This window comes from Camelus bactrianus, chromosome 26 (genome assembly GCF_048773025.1).
Source record: "Camelus bactrianus isolate YW-2024 breed Bactrian camel chromosome 26, ASM4877302v1, whole genome shotgun sequence".
Classification (NCBI taxonomy): Eukaryota; Metazoa; Chordata; class Mammalia; order Artiodactyla; family Camelidae; genus Camelus; species Camelus bactrianus.
Genome location: NC_133564.1, coordinates 8,143,048 through 8,159,847, shown reverse-complemented (window position 1 = coordinate 8,159,847; position 16,800 = coordinate 8,143,048). Strand labels below are relative to the sequence as shown.

General features: G+C 46.7%; 1 protein-coding gene across 1 annotated transcript in view; it reads left to right on the top strand.

Annotated features, from left to right (window-relative positions):
* CSMD1 (CUB and Sushi multiple domains 1) overlaps positions 1 to 16,800 on the top strand; it is a 1,327,842-nt gene that overhangs the window by 1,295,306 nt on the left and 15,736 nt on the right. Inside the window, exons 58-65 of the mRNA XM_074353379.1 lie at positions 6,269 to 6,445; positions 7,081 to 7,260; positions 9,486 to 9,659; positions 9,865 to 10,038; positions 11,490 to 11,563; positions 12,946 to 13,057; positions 14,719 to 14,898; positions 16,105 to 16,149. Coding sequence (XP_074209480.1) covers positions 6,269 to 6,445; positions 7,081 to 7,260; positions 9,486 to 9,659; positions 9,865 to 10,038; positions 11,490 to 11,563; positions 12,946 to 13,057; positions 14,719 to 14,898; positions 16,105 to 16,149 — 1,116 coding nt within the window. The remainder of the gene's footprint in view (positions 1 to 6,268; positions 6,446 to 7,080; positions 7,261 to 9,485; positions 9,660 to 9,864; positions 10,039 to 11,489; positions 11,564 to 12,945; positions 13,058 to 14,718; positions 14,899 to 16,104; positions 16,150 to 16,800) is intronic.

The window sequence follows — 16,800 nt, the reverse complement described above, 5'->3', positions numbered from 1 at the left end:
GAGACAGGGGAGCTGTGGCTGCGGCAGCTCCAGATCCACAGCTGTCCCCGCCCCACGGGCGGCCCGGCCCGGAGCCCCGTGTCCCAGAAGAACCCGGGGTTGTCCCCCTTCTAGCATTTTGGAGGGAGTATGCTGTCATAATTGAGAGGCATAACAGGAAACGGTGGGAAACCCCAGGGATAACAGTCAACGTCACAGGTACTTTATAGACACTGGTCACGTACTGGTCGTGCCCTGCCCTAAGCAAAGGTCGCTGAGATGCCAGCAGTGTGTTCAGAGTCCAGAAATAAATGAGTTAGAATCCAGACAGAGAAGACTTTGAAGTTTGCATGCACACTTCTCACCTTCTTAAGTTTTGTGTCTAAAATGATTACACAAGTTAATTAAATATCTATTTTTATATGGATGAAACACTTTCTATATAATTTGATTAGCTGGAATAAACTCACACGATATCAACATCAGAAATACAGATCAAGTTTACTCCATCTTCATTTTCTCTAGCCTGCTATGTCGTCTCAGCTTGGACCCGCCTCTCACTGTGTTGTGTGTGTTCTGTAGATCAGTGGGAGATGGTATGTACGTAGGTGACTGGACTGTGTTTTACAGAAGCTAGCTGTATCATGTGTGATCCACAGAATATAAACTCACATATATGCATGAGACAATTCTGTGTGTGCATGTGCGCGCACGTATGTGTGTGCGTATGTGTGTATGTCTACGTGCGTGTGTGCGCGCGCGTGTGTGTGTGGTGTCTCATTCAGAGTCAGATTATCTTGGGGCATCTATCTGTCTGTGATAATCCAAGATAATTTTTGACTCCAGATCGCCTCTTGACAATCAAGTTAGTGTAAATCTTAATGTTAGGCCCTAAATACAGGGAACTATATTCAGTACCTTGTAATACTCTAAAATGAAAAACAATATATATATATATATATATGTACAACTGAATCACCATGCTGTTCACCAGACACTAACACAACATTGTAAGTCAACTCTACGTCAACAAAAAAACAAAGTTTGGGCCCTAGAGAAGCTGCCTTAAACCCCACGTCTCTGCGTGGCTGTGGGAACGCGCCGCCTGCAGCTGTGAGCTGCGGGTTAGCCTGTGTTGGCTGAAGCGCGCAACTACAGACGAGTAGACTTGTCCCCTCTCGGACACAGTTTTCTCAGTTCCCTCCCTCTTGCAGAAATTTGAATATTAAATTCTCTTTCTCACCAAAACCACGGTGTTTTCTGTCCTGTAACGTAGAGCCTCAGAGTCTGCACGACTTCTGTGCTCTGCAGTCAGAGTCCTTTTCCCTCTGTTGCATCTGTGAATTGCTGATCCAGGAGTATTTGAACATCATGAAGATTAAGGTTTCCACTTTAGTTCATAACACAGCAAATGGCAGTGGCTCGCCCTCCCACTGAGCACGACCATGAAACGACAAAATACACGAGGCAAGTGTGTCAGTTGTCAGACAACAGACGGGGCATGAGGGAAGACAGACAGACGAGCTGAGCGCCATTGTCCGTCTGCCGTCCTGTCTGTTTTTCTTGCTGTGACGCTGGCAAGGGAGCCCAGGTGGTGTGGTGACTTGGTGAGGTGCTGAAGGAGAGATTGTTCTAGGCTACCGAAATGGAATCACAGAAAGGGGACTCCAAGGAAGGGGAGATGGTAAAGGAGAGCCCCAGAATCCTGTATGGCCCTCACGGGGTGACTCAGCTGAGAGCTGGGCCGACAAGCCCGGGTGGGGCTCAGGGACGCGCAGACCCTCACCGGGAGCAGACCCGTGAGACTAGAAGTCATTCCGCACTGAGGCACGCCGGAGATCTGGCCAGTCAGAGCTCTCACCGTGCACTTGGGGCATCTCATGGGGGCCTAGAAAGCCCACGCATTATGAGTGGGTCCCACTCCTACAACGCGGGAACACGCTAGAAGCGAGAGCAAAAACACGTCAGGACGAAGACTAAATAGATCTAACAAAGAATAAAACTGAGGACAGGACCCACAAGACCTACGATGAATTTAACAGCCCATCAGAATGAAACCCAGCATCTTTTACAGGACTGACACTCCATGCAATATTTCATTCACAGTGTCCAGTCTACAGCAAAAAACTAGTACACAGCTCAGAACAATATTATCCATACTCCAGCCAAGCAACCCACCAACCACAAGACAGACAGTGGACGTAGAATCTGATCCTGAGATGGCCCAAGTGTTGAAAATAATACACAAGGATTTAAATAAGCTACTACAATAGGTTCAAGGCTTAAAGTAAGTTAAATCATAAACAAGGAATCTCAACAGAGAAATGAAAATAATAAAAGAATCAAATGGAAACTCTGAAATGGACAGACACATTATCTGATACAAAGTTTTCTGGGTGAGCTTAGCAGATAAAAAATGCCAGAAGGGCCAGTTAACTTAAAGATAGTTCAATGGAAATTATCCAGTCTGAAAAACAGAAAAAAATCCCAGAACAATAGTTTCCTATGAGATAATATCAAGCAGTTTAATGTACTTGTAATCGGAGTTCTAGAAGGAAAAGGAGAGAGAGAATGGGGCAGAAGATCAATGGAAAAACTTGGTTACAAGTTAACCAAACTCGGTGGGGTACTGTGGCTCCCAAAGTCCCAACAAACCTCGCTTAGATACACCCAAATTCTGTCAAGGTTGGCCATTCACTGGGGATTGTCCTTCCACAGCGGGTGTACCTCAAGCATTTTGGTTTTGCAAATTTAAAGGGTGAAAAAATTAAACAATTGAGTGTGAGTAAAGTTTTCCATAGAAATTCACATTATGGCATCTATTCCAGCAAAACACACATGAATTCACTTAATTAGAGTTTAATTGGATTTCATTTCATAATGCACTTAACTCAGACTATGCAAAGTGCCTTTTAAATAGACTTTGGTTTATCAAAAGTTAGAAATGCAAAGGGTTCCTATAAAATCCTTATAAACTTGTCCCTTAAAATCTGTATACAGAAAGAAGTTGTCACTAAAATGTTTCAATACTAAAAGCATTTCTCAGATATGCAAAGCCCCACAAAGTTGGCTGTTTCCAGACTGCAAGGTACAGAAATCATGGGAAGGTGAATAAGTAATAGTAGCTGTTGCACCGACTCCAACAACAAATGATGGATAGGAGTGCACAGCCAACCCACTCCCCTCCCCGCACACACACACTTAAAACGCAGCTCTTTGGAGAATCTGTAGCTTTCAGTGTTTTCTCACTTGTTGTCATAGGGCCACGTCTTCAGGGCACATTATCATCTACAGAAAATGGTGTTATCAGCGACTTTTTCATTCTTACAAAGGTCAGCTGTGGCCAAATATATTCAAGTCCCCTAGCCGAGGTCACCTCCCTCCTGATGAATTCTCCTTCTCTGAATCTATTAAAAATATTAGATCCCTGACGGATATTTCAATAAATTATGAAAAGGGGGGGTTCATGAATCACAAAAGAAAAATCTTTTAAAATTAAATTCTTAAACAGCAAAGCACTTATATTTCTAATACATTTTCATCACTTTAAGTCATGTTTTCTCATTAGCATCTAGACCTTTAGTTACAGACTCACTGACTTGACTTTTCAAATGGATGTATGTTACGAAGTCGCTTCAACGTCACTACCTCATTGGGGTCGGTTGCACTAGGCAACTTTAACCCTCTTCCCCATGAGACCAAGGATAAAGCCTGCCTTTCATGCAGGTGATGGGCATGTGATTGAAGTGATATTAACAAAAACAGCAAGACCACCATGAATACAGCAGACGGATTGCTCGGCATCTTGGACCTGGCATGTGTACCCCTCCAGCTGGGAGCCCGTATCTTTATTGTACCCATTTTACAGTCCGGACGTGACATGTTGAGGACATGACTCCATCATGCACGTTTATTTAACTTGTTTAAGCAAAGATTCAAACCTACAACTACCTAACTCAGTTCAACAGCAGCCTTCCAGGCGCAGCACGCTAAGTGAACAGCACTGACAGCTGTGGACAGTAAAGTGTATTTGGAATAAGTGTAATGCTATTCTGTTACAAATCAAGGAAAAGAAAGTTATCTTTTGCCAAAAGGAGTCACGTTAACCAAATGTACTTTAAAAAAAGAGATGTATTTAAAAAGAAATTTTAACTTGTAATTTTTAAAAACTCTTGTTTTCCTCCTAGTGACTCTGAATTTAATCTCGTTTGCTTTGTGGCGGTCCTCTGATGTCTCACAGCAGAAGGATGGTGACATAGAAACATATGGGGGTGCTGTTTGCTAGTCTCCATTTTCATCGGCATGACCATTGGTGAAAGTGTCTCCGTCAGGAAAAAAAATTAACCATGAATTCGATTTTATAGGGTGCAGTATTTGAGGGAACTTTATAAACATTAGGATGTCATTGTTACGACAGGCTTTTACTGACTGACAATATATGTGTCTATAAACTAAGTTCAATGTGTTTCAACAGTTACCTGCTTTATTTTAGCATTGGTCCTTCCCAGGTCACTTCTGAGAATGGCTCCATAGATTTCCATAGCAGACATGGTCAGAATAAAATATAATGACATGGCCATCTTTTGCTAGTTTGCTAGATTATGAATTGGATCAATAAAATTACTTCTACATCAGGTTTGCATCCATACCTCTACAAAATCACCATGTGAACTAAATGATGAATCAATGGTTGTTGAGTGGATGAGTAATTGTCTTGAATAGGACAACAGCTTGGGTTTTTTGCCATGTGAAATTGTAATTTATGTCACAGCCATAAAAGAACTTCTGAGCTTTAGAGAATGTTAGGTATCATCTGCTTCAGGATTGGTAACTACATCTCAACTTAAATGCCAGCCAAGAAACTACTGAGTGAGCTGTGTTAGAAGGGTTTGTAAGTGCAAACCCAGGCTCATCAGGGAAGAGGGGTACAATTGATCAGTTATGTCTGGCATGGAAAAGAGATGTAATTGATTAGTTATGTCTGACATGGGCACAGGTATAGAAGCAGCAGCATACGTGCTTTATGTTTGTCAAACAAGCTCTAGACCAACCTGAGGGTCTGTGCATGTTTAACTAAATAGGACAGGGAATTCCCTAAGCTTCCATTACAGTGGCTTTTATTTTGGAATCTGTTTTCTTCCATTTTTTAAAAATTTTTATTGAAGTGCATTTGATTTACAATGTTAGTTTTCAGGTGTACAGCAAAGTGATCAGTTATACATATACATACATATATACATTTTCTTTTCAGATTCTTTTCCACTCTATGTTATTACAAGAAATTGAATATAGTTCCCTGTGCTGTACAGTAGGCTCTTGTTTATCTATTTGTTTTCTTCCATGTTTTTAAGGAGAGTATGTCTTTGTTCTCAAAGCTAGATTTAAAAGTGGAACAATTGAACAGGCAAGAGTATGTTCAAATATTCTCAGAAACGGACTCATGATATATTCTTGTTATTAAAATTCACGTTCTTTATACGTCTGCTGTCGTACATTATTGTGTACGGAGGAAAAATCATCATCTTTATGGTTAATAGTAGGTTCAGTCAAAAAAAGCAAAAGACCTTTTGTGGATTAAAATCATCACCTTGATACACACCCAGCAGCCGCTGAGTTTCCTTGTTTGCTGACTAAGGAGCCCGCAAGACAGACACTCAGAACTAGACTTGTTCCACTGGCATCAGTAGCTGAGGTCTTCATGCCTGTATGCGGTGTGACACTCACCCAGAGAGACAGAAAGTCCAGCCATTCCAAAGCCAGGGAACACAGCTGCCCCAGACTCGGGAACACTGAGGAGACCCTGTTCCCAAGGAGTGTAAGTGTAGTCATTCATATTCCTCAGGCAACCCTCATTTTTTCAAATAAATTATCCTGGACAGATAAATATGACCTGATTTGTCCAGATTTTTTTTTAAAATGCAGCTATGGGATGAAGGGAGACTCTTGTGAGTTGCTCATATCATATAGATCCTTTAGAAGATCATAATAATTTTATTTATTGTGTTATAAACATGTTAAATCCCAAAGGACCAAGGTTTTGGATTTTCAGTACTTTAACTCACCTTTTAATCTGTTTGGAAGAAATGCATTTTGGAAAAGAGAGTACGAACATATAACTTGCACATTTGTAACTCATCAGTGAAAGAACAGTGTGAGTCATAAAGTAAAATATACAGGAAACATGTCCCATAGTTACAGGTCCAGCCTCTTACAGTGTTGCACTGCTGCTGCTGGGTTTGTGGTGTGGCCACGGTCTCTGCCTGCGGGTCACGGCTGTGTGTCCCCGCAGCTGTGTCCTGTGGGAACCCCGGCACCCCCGCCAACGGCATGATCATCAGCAGCGACGGCGTCCTGTTCTCCAGCTCGGTGGTCTACGCCTGCTGGGAGGGCTACAGGACCTCGGGGCTGACCACGCGGCACTGCACCGCCAACGGGACCTGGACCGGCTCGGCTCCCGACTGCACAAGTGAGTGACGGGCCCTCGCGGTCGGGCAAGGACATCACCCCGGCAGCTGCTTGATTGAGAAAAGTTAATTGATTTTATAAAGTGGCATTGTTTTTTTTTTTACTCCATAGAGGAAAAAAGGATTCTGTCTTATACATATGTTTGATATTGTCGTGACCATTTATTAGGCACTTTTAGATTTTTCTTTACTTTTTCTTACTTGCATGGGTGAAGCTACTTTGCGTGGCCAGTTGGGTTGGGTGTTATAAAACTGAGGTCAAAACAGTTAAGATTTGTTCCCTCTGTAGAGCACTCAGGAGGCAGGGGACTAAGCCTGGCGCTGGGCTCTCTGGTCTCAGCCGGTGTCTCTGTCCTGGACCTCGGGGTGTGAGCACACGCCACGCTCGTTCAGGACTGGACCGGGAAGTCAGCTGCCGTGCCTGCGCCACCGCTAAAGGGGTGGACACAAGCGACTCCCAGCACGCAGCCTCCTGAAAGCTGGCCAGGAAGACTGTCAGACAGGCCGGTGTCGCTGTAATAATTCACTGCTTCAGCACTCTGAGTAGCAGCTGAGGGAGAATGACTTAAATGGAAACGAGTCGTTTCGCGATAGATACTGCCGTGTCTCTAATTCTCCCTTGTTCTCCGCTCGTTAGTTATAAGCTGTGGAGACCCGGGCACCCTGGCGAACGGCATCCAGTTTGGGACAGATTTCACCTTCAACAAGACTGTGAGCTACCAGTGTAACCCCGGCTACCTCATGGAGCCCCTCACGTCACCCACTATCCGCTGCACCAAAGACAGCTCGTGGAACCACAGCAAACCCATCTGCAAAGGTTTGTGTGCTGGCTGTGTGGGGGGTTTTACCTGCGTGTATGGAAGTCTTCACTGGATGCTGTTTTGTTTCACCTGCAGGCATCTGTGTGGCCCTACTGCATGCTAGCACGTCCTGTAAACTCACTCACAAATTCTAAATCACTTCCTTTTCTGAATATTTCAATCTCAGTTTTATAGATCGGGGGCTGACCCATAGAGAGTTTTAGTAAATGGCTCAGGATCAGATATCAGGACGTGGAGACATGAGGGTTTCACAGTCTTACCCTCCCTGGGGTCTGGGCTGTGAACCCCAGTGCTTCGCTCTTGGGATAAATACGTTAACCTGGCAGCATCGAGTCTTCTGGCCCACATGACGGGGCAGGGCGGGGGGGCTGATACTGCGGGATTTGGGAGTCAGGTTAGAGAGAGAAGCTGACCACAGACAGGGGCCGAGGCAGAGACTGTCGGCGCCGCGATGTTTGGGGGCTTCTGATCTGACTCTGACGACACAGGCGGTGGAGACGGTGTGGAAAGTTTTACGTCTTGTACACAGGACTTTCCCGGGAGAGCCGAGCAGCTGCAGCCATCCCGTGGCCTGGGGGAGGCCGGGGGCCGGGCTGTGACAGCTGTACCAGGGCCGGGATTTGCAGGGTTAGGACTTCTCCACCTGCACCAGGGAGAGCGTGTGGGCTCTGACCCGCTGGGCCGGGGGGAGGGGAGCGGAGGGGCTGGGACGCTGGCAGGGATGGACACAGAGAAGTGGTGGCTTCCTCTCTGTCAGACGAGGGGTGGACAGGAGACGGGGGGGCCTCAGTGAGGATGAGTGTCCTCAGGGGGTTCGGAGGGACAGGTGGTCTCCGGAGACAGAGCTGGTTGTGAGGCTTGGGTGAGACGTCGGTGCCCCCTGCCTGGCGGCCTGGGCAGGTCCTGGACCATCCTGGCTTCCCCATGGGAGCACGAGGGTCACACTGTCTCCTTCTCACCACCGCCCAGCTGCAGCTGTGAGCACTGTGCTGTGACGTGGCAGGTGCAGAATGCAAGTCCAGTGAGACTTGCGGCTTCGTGTTGGGAGTGTTCCAGTCACGGGAGCACGTTGATGACACTTGTCAACAAATGTCCTTTCTCTGGGGCTTCGTGTTCTGTAGACCTTTGTCCCCCTTTTCAGTATTCACTGCATGAATAATAAATAATCCCACGGCCAAGCAGGCCCTTCCGAAGAGACCGCGCTCCCCTCCTGAACCTTCTTCCTCCGGCACCCTCGTCCCCCCTCTGCTGAAGCACATTCCCACCCGGGGGCCCGTCTGTGACAACCCCCGACAGCCATGCTCCCCGCATCTGCACACATGGGCTCTCCAGAAATGCTTGTTGAGTGAATGGACAGATGGATAGAAGGTTTCCCACTAGTGGGCGTGCACGTGTGGTGCTGGGAGTCTGAACGCCTTCCTCCCACGAGAAGGGCTGAGCACGAGAAAACGCAGGTGGGGAGACATGGTGAGTCTCCTCTCCTGTGTCTGCTGCTGCCTAAACCGTCCTTGGCGAACTCTCCCAGTGTGGAAAATCCAAGGCGCTCTTAGACCATCAGGGAAGATTTGGGGACAGTGCATCTTAGATTAACAGCTGTAGTGGGGAGGTGGGTATTTGGGGCCACACCAACTGGCAAGTCATTCCTGAGAACCGCGTTCTGACTCTCAGCCCAAGACTGTTCTAAAACACTGCCAAGTGGTATCTTAACAGAATCTTCTTTAACCAGACAAGCCCTGGTTTTTAATCCTTCAGCAAGTGGATAAACAGATTATGTCTTTTGGAAATTATATGCTGTCTTTATACAAAGGAACAGATACAGCTAGCAGGAGAAATTCTTGTCATCTGAGCACAGAAATTGAAGTTTGCACTCATTTCCTATGACCACACTCTGATCGGATTTGTCTGTGGTAACTGTCATGAAAAGACAGGAATTGAATAACAGTCTTCTTCCCTTGGTCTGTACACACTGGGACAGCCGAGTTCAGTCGGCTTCTTTTACAGCGTGGTATGCTTGGACTCTGCTCTGGTTTTATGTACTTGATCTAAATTAATGAAGAAATACTGGAGAAAGTTTTTACTATTTTGATTCTCTGTCTTCCTCAATAATTCTTCCATAAAGATGGCATTTGTAATGCAGGTAAAATTAAAATGCGAGTCATTAGAGCATCGCGGTGGCGGGGGACGCCCCCGAATGTTTAACCCATGTGTTCTCTGCAAACAGCTGTCCTGTGTGGCCCGCCCCCTCCAGTGCCCAACGGGCGAGTGGAAGGGGCGGACTTCCGCTGGGGGGCCAGCGTGGCCTACAGCTGCGCCGCCGGCTACCAGCTCTCCCACTCGGCCATCCTCTCCTGCGAGGGCCGCGGGCTGTGGAAAGGAGAGGTTCCCCAGTGCCTGCGTGAGTCCCCCGAGAACGGGTCCCCCGGGACGTCTGCTGGGACACCAGCATGCACACCCTCGGTGACCGCGGGAGGGGGGCCGCTCGGCCCCGGGCGGGGTCTGCCCTGTTAACCACTTAGGGTTTAACAGGAGCTAAGCAAGTTTAGGAGGGTAACCTAACCCAGGGACACGTGGAGGGACTGACCTCCGGCTGTTCCCCGCAGCTGTGTTCTGCGGAGACCCGGGCACCCCCGCCGAGGGGCGGCTGAGCGGCAGAAGCTTCACCTACAAATCCGACGTCTTCTTCCAGTGCAGGGCCCCCTTCATTCTGGTGGGGTCCTCACGGAGGACCTGCCAGGCTGACGGCACGTGGAGCGGAGTGCAGCCCACCTGCATCGGTAACGGCACAGGGCAGCTGGGACGGGCCCTCCGGGCTGGAACTGGGTGGTTTGTGGGTGCACAGGCCGCGGTCCCGAGGATCGTGCTTCCGGGGGGTCAGCTGACCTGATGGGCGACCTCTTTCAGATCCTGCAAACTGAGTTTGGAGTTCACATTAGGAGTTTGTTAAAAACAGCGCCTGGCCTGTGTCCTCTACCCCTGCATCTCCACCTCCATCCTTCTCAGCTGGCGACAGCCTTCTTGAGAGGAAGGGCTACTTGCTGAGGGCCAGCGTGGAAAGACGTGCTGCCCTCGATTCGCTGTGTCCCCTCTCTGGTCTCGTCCCCATGAGACCACCTGTGCTCTGAGGGACAGAGCTCCAGGGACACACGCTCTGTTGACCGCAGAGCAGGGAGATGAAACGTGCACATCGGGGCCCTTGCTGTGCCCTGCACCCTCCCCTTTAGGTTAAACCTCTGTCTCCAAGGGTTCACGTGTAAATTACATTTGTCAGAAGTCCCACCGTTTATCAAGGGGGGCAGACACCAGAACCCTGACTCTCCATCCAAAGCGACTCTCCCGCCCCCAGCCCTGCGTGCCCGGCTGCTCCCCCAGCTTCCTGAGCACACGGGTGTGTCCTCTGAACACATGGACTCAACGGTTCATGATCTATATTCTTGGTTGTTTTCAAAGAAGTCAGATGATACTTAAAAATACAAGGTTAGAAATTTCATTGACGCACTGCTCTTTCTAATCAAAGTAACATGGCTGCCATTTGATTTAAACTATTCCTTTTTTGTTGCTATTTATGGAAAATTAAAAAACAGTTTTCTCCCCCTTGATAGGCTGGTTTCTCTTGAAAACAGAATTTTCTTAGGTTGTCTGTTTTGTCTCCGCACGAGCGGCTGGAGGGCGGCCACCAGTAAAGCTGCCGTGCGCCCTGATCGCTGAAGTGCTCCGTGTTTTGGGGAAATATCCCTGTTGGTCTACTGTCCGCTTCAATTTTGAAGCATTAAGTATATTCCTCATTTTGAAATCTTGAAGAAAATTAATTCAAGAAATTTAAAATGATGCAGTAGATGACCAGAGGAGATGGTGATTAATTAAATCTTTAAAAAATAGAAGATCGTAACAGATAATGATTCAAAATACTCTGTTATTAACCAACCAATACGATATGTCAGTAGAGAAAAATTAAACCAGGAATGGAAAAGAATGTGCTTATTCTGATACAGAAAGTAATACACAGAGCAATTTAGAGTCTGAAAAGCACTAAAGATTAATATCTAAAGACGACGTCTGAAAAAAAGATGCAAACAGCAGTTTACTTTAATTTTTACCTTTTGTGTAAGACGTCTCACACATTTGTCAAAACAGCATTTTATGAACTTTGTAAGACCTTTTATGAGAAACGTTAGCACTTCTGTAATAACCGTATGGGGCTGTTGGTTTTTTCAATTGTGACCTTCAGATCCTGCCCACAACACCTGCCCAGACCCTGGCACGCCACACTTCGGGATACAGAACAGCTCAAGAGGCTATGAGGTACCCCGTTTTCACTTCAGCATGTTTCTCCTACGTTGAAACGGAACTGATACTTAAACACGTGTGTCTTTTATGTACCATGTCTGACTCGTGTCATGTCTGCCCAAATAAAACTCACCCGGAGAGGGTTTCTGCACGTTATTCCAACTGTCAAAATGGAGGTAACAATACGTATCTTAACCCGCACGGCATTCGTCGCCATGTTAGTTTCTGTTGGAAAGCGTGCCTTGCTGTCTGCTGCCCTGACACGGCAAATCTCAAACCAGGGGACTTGCTACTAGGGAGCTGCGCATAAACAGACCCCATCTTGTGACCTGATATAATGGGTGAAGGATATTAAATTCTGGGGACAAAAACAGAAGGAGAGACTGTATGCAAGCCCCTCGGGCGAGGATTACTTTGTTCCTTTGTGCTCTCCCTTCTCCATCTGGTTGCTTCTACTTCCGTGAATGCAGTATCACTTGACTTATTAAATAAAAAGTATATTAACGCTTTTATTCATACGAATATTGGAGAAATCCCTACAAATGAAAAGCAAGCTTGGAATCAAATGTTACAACCCTCTTAAGTAATCAGTCACTTCAGGGCTCTCTGACCAGATGGCTTTGCAAGCCCAAGGTAGATAAGAACATTACTTTCCAGTTAGAAACCCTGTCAGTTTAGAATAGAAGCCTTGTTTCCTCAACCACTTTTTCTCCTGAACCCTAAACTGTCCTGGTTCGTTTGGCCCTGGCCCACACCGCTTACTTCCCGATGGCAGCTGTGGCTGAGGGCTCGTGCGCGGTGTGCCGAGCACCTGCGTGGGGCGCCTGGCCCGCCCTTCAGTGAGCCGTCACTCTAGGTGACGTGAGCCAGAAGGAAAGAAGAATACCATGTGATTATCACTTACATGTGGATAAAAAGGACGCTACGCACTCATCTACAAAACAGAAACCGAATCTCAGACATAGTAAACAATCTTACGGTTACTGAGGAAAGGGGGTGGGAAGGGATAAATTTGGGAGTTTGAGATTTGCATATGTTAGCCATTACATATAAAAATAGATTTTAAAAGTTTCTTTTGTACAGCACAGGGAACTATGTTCTGTATCTTGTAATAGCCTTTAATGGAAAAAATATGAAAATGAACATATGTATGTATGCATGACTGGGACATTGTGCTGTGCACTGGAGACTGGAAAAAAAATGAAACAACAGCAAAAAATAAAAACTGCATCTTCACTAAAAAAAAGAAAAAAAAAAGAAAAAAAAAGTCCATGTTGATTCAAACAGCGCCAGGGCCCCAGGTGCGGTCTCGGGTGGACTCAGCTGGGCCACGGTGTCCAGCACGCCGGCCCCCGGGAGCCCGCGCCCCGCTCCTGAAGCTGCTGTGGTTTCCCCAGGTCGGAAGCACGGTGTTTTTCCGGTGCAGGAAAGGCTACCACGTTCAAGGCTCCACCACCCGCACTTGCCTGGCGAACCTCACGTGGAGCGGCCTGCAGACCGAGTGCATCCGTAAGTGAGACTCGCACCCAGCTCAGCAGGGTGTCTGCTCAAAGGGGACTGGCCAGGAACTGTCCTGCTTCTATTTGCTGGGCGATTTTAACTCCCTAAACTCGCGTTTCTCCCTAAAGCTGGGTTTCCTGGAGCCAGCAGCACGCACACCGCCCAGGCTGGCTGGAAAGTGAATTCTTGAGCCCAGGTTCCCCAGACCTGCCGAATTGGAGACTCCGGGGCTGCGAGGGGCAGGGGGGGTTGCGGCCAGGAAGGGGAGGGACCCAGCCTGCAGCTTCCAGGACCTCAGGGGCTACTGAAGCATGAGCGTCTGAGAGCCGGCCCTGAACCAGGGCTAACGGCGTATCCGACACTCGGGGAGAGAAGCTAGAGTGTGCACTGCCCCGCTCTCGTCCGCTCACCACCGGTTATTACAGTGCCGGTAACTGGCGCCTGTGAGACGTCAGGGGACTAACAGAAACGTTTGAAGGGTTCCTCCTGGGGCCTATGTGGACCGATCATTCAGCTACCCAGGGTCAAGTTTTATTCGGGGACTTAATCAGGAGAATTAGGAGACATGTTGTATGAGTGATTAGTAAGTCAGATTTTTTCCTTTACCAATTTAGTGCGATATTGTGTCTGACCCAGGAGAGCTGTACACTAGTGCACACAGCATACAGCGTGCGCAGGTGGAGTACGGGTGACACTGCGGTACACACGGAGACAGTGCTATATCATGAAAAACATTTCAACAGTGTGCAGAGTGTAATTTTTTGTATATTTACGTATCAGTATTATCAGGTGTATAGTTATTTCAAACCTATCATCTCTACCCAAGTCATGTATGTAGATATCACGTAGATATTATTCATACATGCATATGTGTGTGTGTGTATATACGTACACGTGTGTATGTGTCTGTGTGTGTGGAGCTTGCTAATATCAGGTCCTCGTTACCTGGAAAGTTTGCTGAAATGCAAAATATTATGATACTTACAATGATTGCATTCACAATTTTAATAATGTAAACCTGTTTCATAATAATCTGCCAGGCGTTTTATTTGGGACCATATATGTGAAATTTATAAAGTGTCTTTGTATTTGAGAGCTAAGCATTACAACCTTATTTACTCCTAAACAGTATTTTTAAAGGAAATAGGAATCCATATTTCAATTTAATGTTCTAAACACACATTGAATTTTGACCAAAATTAATTATTCACTTAACTGAACAGTAAACGTTCTAGTTGCCATTAGACAAAAATCAAAGCACATTTTTAAATACGCGTCAGTCTGTATGTGTTTATAGGACTGGTCTTTAAGGAAACAACCTGTTGTTTATCTTCACAGCGTGTCAGAGTGATCTGCTTATTTTAAGGCTCTGAGCTCTATGCTAAATTTCTACGCGTAGTTACACACACATACATGAAGCGAAGGAGAGAGAGAGGGATGGACAGACAGACAGAGGGGGAGAGCTGGCGGACACCAAGCCTTCTTTATGTTGAAAGCTGCAGAGACCAGGCCATTGGTGATATTTAAAGCCCTTGTATTTACAGTTTTAAATAATAAATTAACTTTATTGCCATTTCCAAATGTTTGCTCGTATTTCTTTAGACACATATGTTAACGCTACAGTGAACAAAGTTTCCATGTTTCCTAATGGACTAAAAATACCATTTCAGCTCACGCCTGCCGACAGCCAGAAACGCCGGCCCACGCGGACGTGAGAGCCATCGACCTCCCCACCTTCGGCTACACCTTGGTGTACACCTGCCATCCCGGCTTCTTCCTTGCGGGTGGGTCTGAGCACAGGACGTGTAAAGCAGACATGAAATGGACCGGGAAGTCGCCTGTCTGTAAAAGTAAGTCACCAGTGAGAAGGGAAGCGGGTCCCTGCAGAGCAAGGAAGCCCACTGGGCTCGTGTGCAGCTTTAAGAGCACAAGTAACAGCACGTGGAAGCAATGCCCTTCACTCCGACCGAGTCCGTGCGGAACGTGTGAGCTGAGTGTGCACGTGTGCAGCCGGCGTCTGATACAGTGACACGTAGGCTAAGTGCAGATGTCATTATTGGCAAGTCACATTTTAAGCCAAAGAGAAATGCATTGTGCATTTTAAACTTCTTTAAAAATAATATGCAGTATATTGTATTTTTTCCAAATGGGCAAATAGCACCAAATATTGGTGAATATATAAAATAAATTTCGTTATTTTTAAGACCACAAGCTATTTGGTGGTGGAATAGATGGTCATGTGTTCTTGATATTGGCTCCACTTTGTAAAATTACGAAGGAAATGGCACAGTAATGATTCACAACTTGGTATGTTTACAAATGAGAGCAGTAATGGGTCAGGCTTGACGACAGCTAACCTTTCAGGCCCCCCAGACCTGGCTGAGAAATGCAGCCACTGCTCAGCAGCACGAACAAAGCTCTGGAGTGCGATAAAACCCGCGACTGCAGCTGTAGTTTCCTGGAGTCTGTTGACGGTTCTCACGTTAAGAATGAAGGCACTTCTGTTTCCCTTGTCCCCTCTCTCTCAGAAATAGACGAATACACTTTAAGAAAGTGATCATTTGTAGTTTGATACAAAACTATAAAACCTAAGAGATCCCGAGTTAAGCTGAAGTAAACAGACCGAACTGCACATTCTGCAGGGGCGCCGCTTGGTTACTCAGTGCTAGCTGGGTTCTCTGATGGGGCGGGGACTCGGAAAACCGAGAGGGTAACGAGGGCTCGGCAGGTCTGCGTGTCAGCTGGGGCAGCGCCTCCCAGAGAGGAGACAGAAAGTGGGTGAACACCCTCGTTTACAAGGCTCTCTGTTGTAACACAGCAGATGGAAGTGCACACGTTAGCTCCAAACGGGTTCCCGCTGTTAGACTCAGTTTTACCACAAACGCAAGGGACGTTCTGCTGTGGATACATGGGTTACAGATGGATATGGTTAAGATACCCTATTTTGTACATTCAAGAAATCTGGAGGAAGGAACAATGCTTCGATTTGACATTTTTTCAAACTTACTCAAAAATAAATGTTTTTTGAAAATGATAATTTGTCTTTTTACTTGTAGGTAAAGGAGTGAGAGAAGTTAATGAAACAGTTACTAAAACTCCAGGTTTGTATACCAGAACAGTTATAGATTTCAATCAAACAAAGTGACTTGTTCTCTGCTATACTCTGTGCAGTGAAGCAAAGTGAACATGCGAAGCTCTGACCCCTTTAGTCCGCGAACAAGCCCGTTCCAATGACCTAGACGCCAGCTGGCGGATTCCGATTCCCCTCATAGCGGTGCTTCACTCTGAGGGAGACCTTGGTGGTTATCACACTGTTTTTCTGGGCACGTTGTCGGCAGACGTGGACACCAGGCACTGAGCGAGGCTGTGGTATAACGGAGAGCCTTATAAAGAGGGTCTGACTCCCTCCAGTCGGGGAGTTCAGTGTTGGGACAGCGTGAGCTGGGGCAGAGGGGTTCAGATGCGAGGCCCCATTTCCCCAAGCGTCTCCCTAGTCCAGGCACCCTCTGCCTCCTGGAGCGTTGTTGTCGTGTCTGTTGTGTGTGGTGCCTTGCTCAGTGCCGGGTGCGAGAGATGGGCAGGCGCAGCCCTGTCTCCTGGCGAGTGTTCGTGCCTCCAGATCTCCTGGCATACCGTGCCTGTGAGATGCATTCAGGGAGTGTTTAAACAGCACAGTGTGTCCCCAAATTATAATCTAAGTCAAACTTCAAAAACAAACTTTAAAAGAAATAAAAAAACATTTATAAATGTGT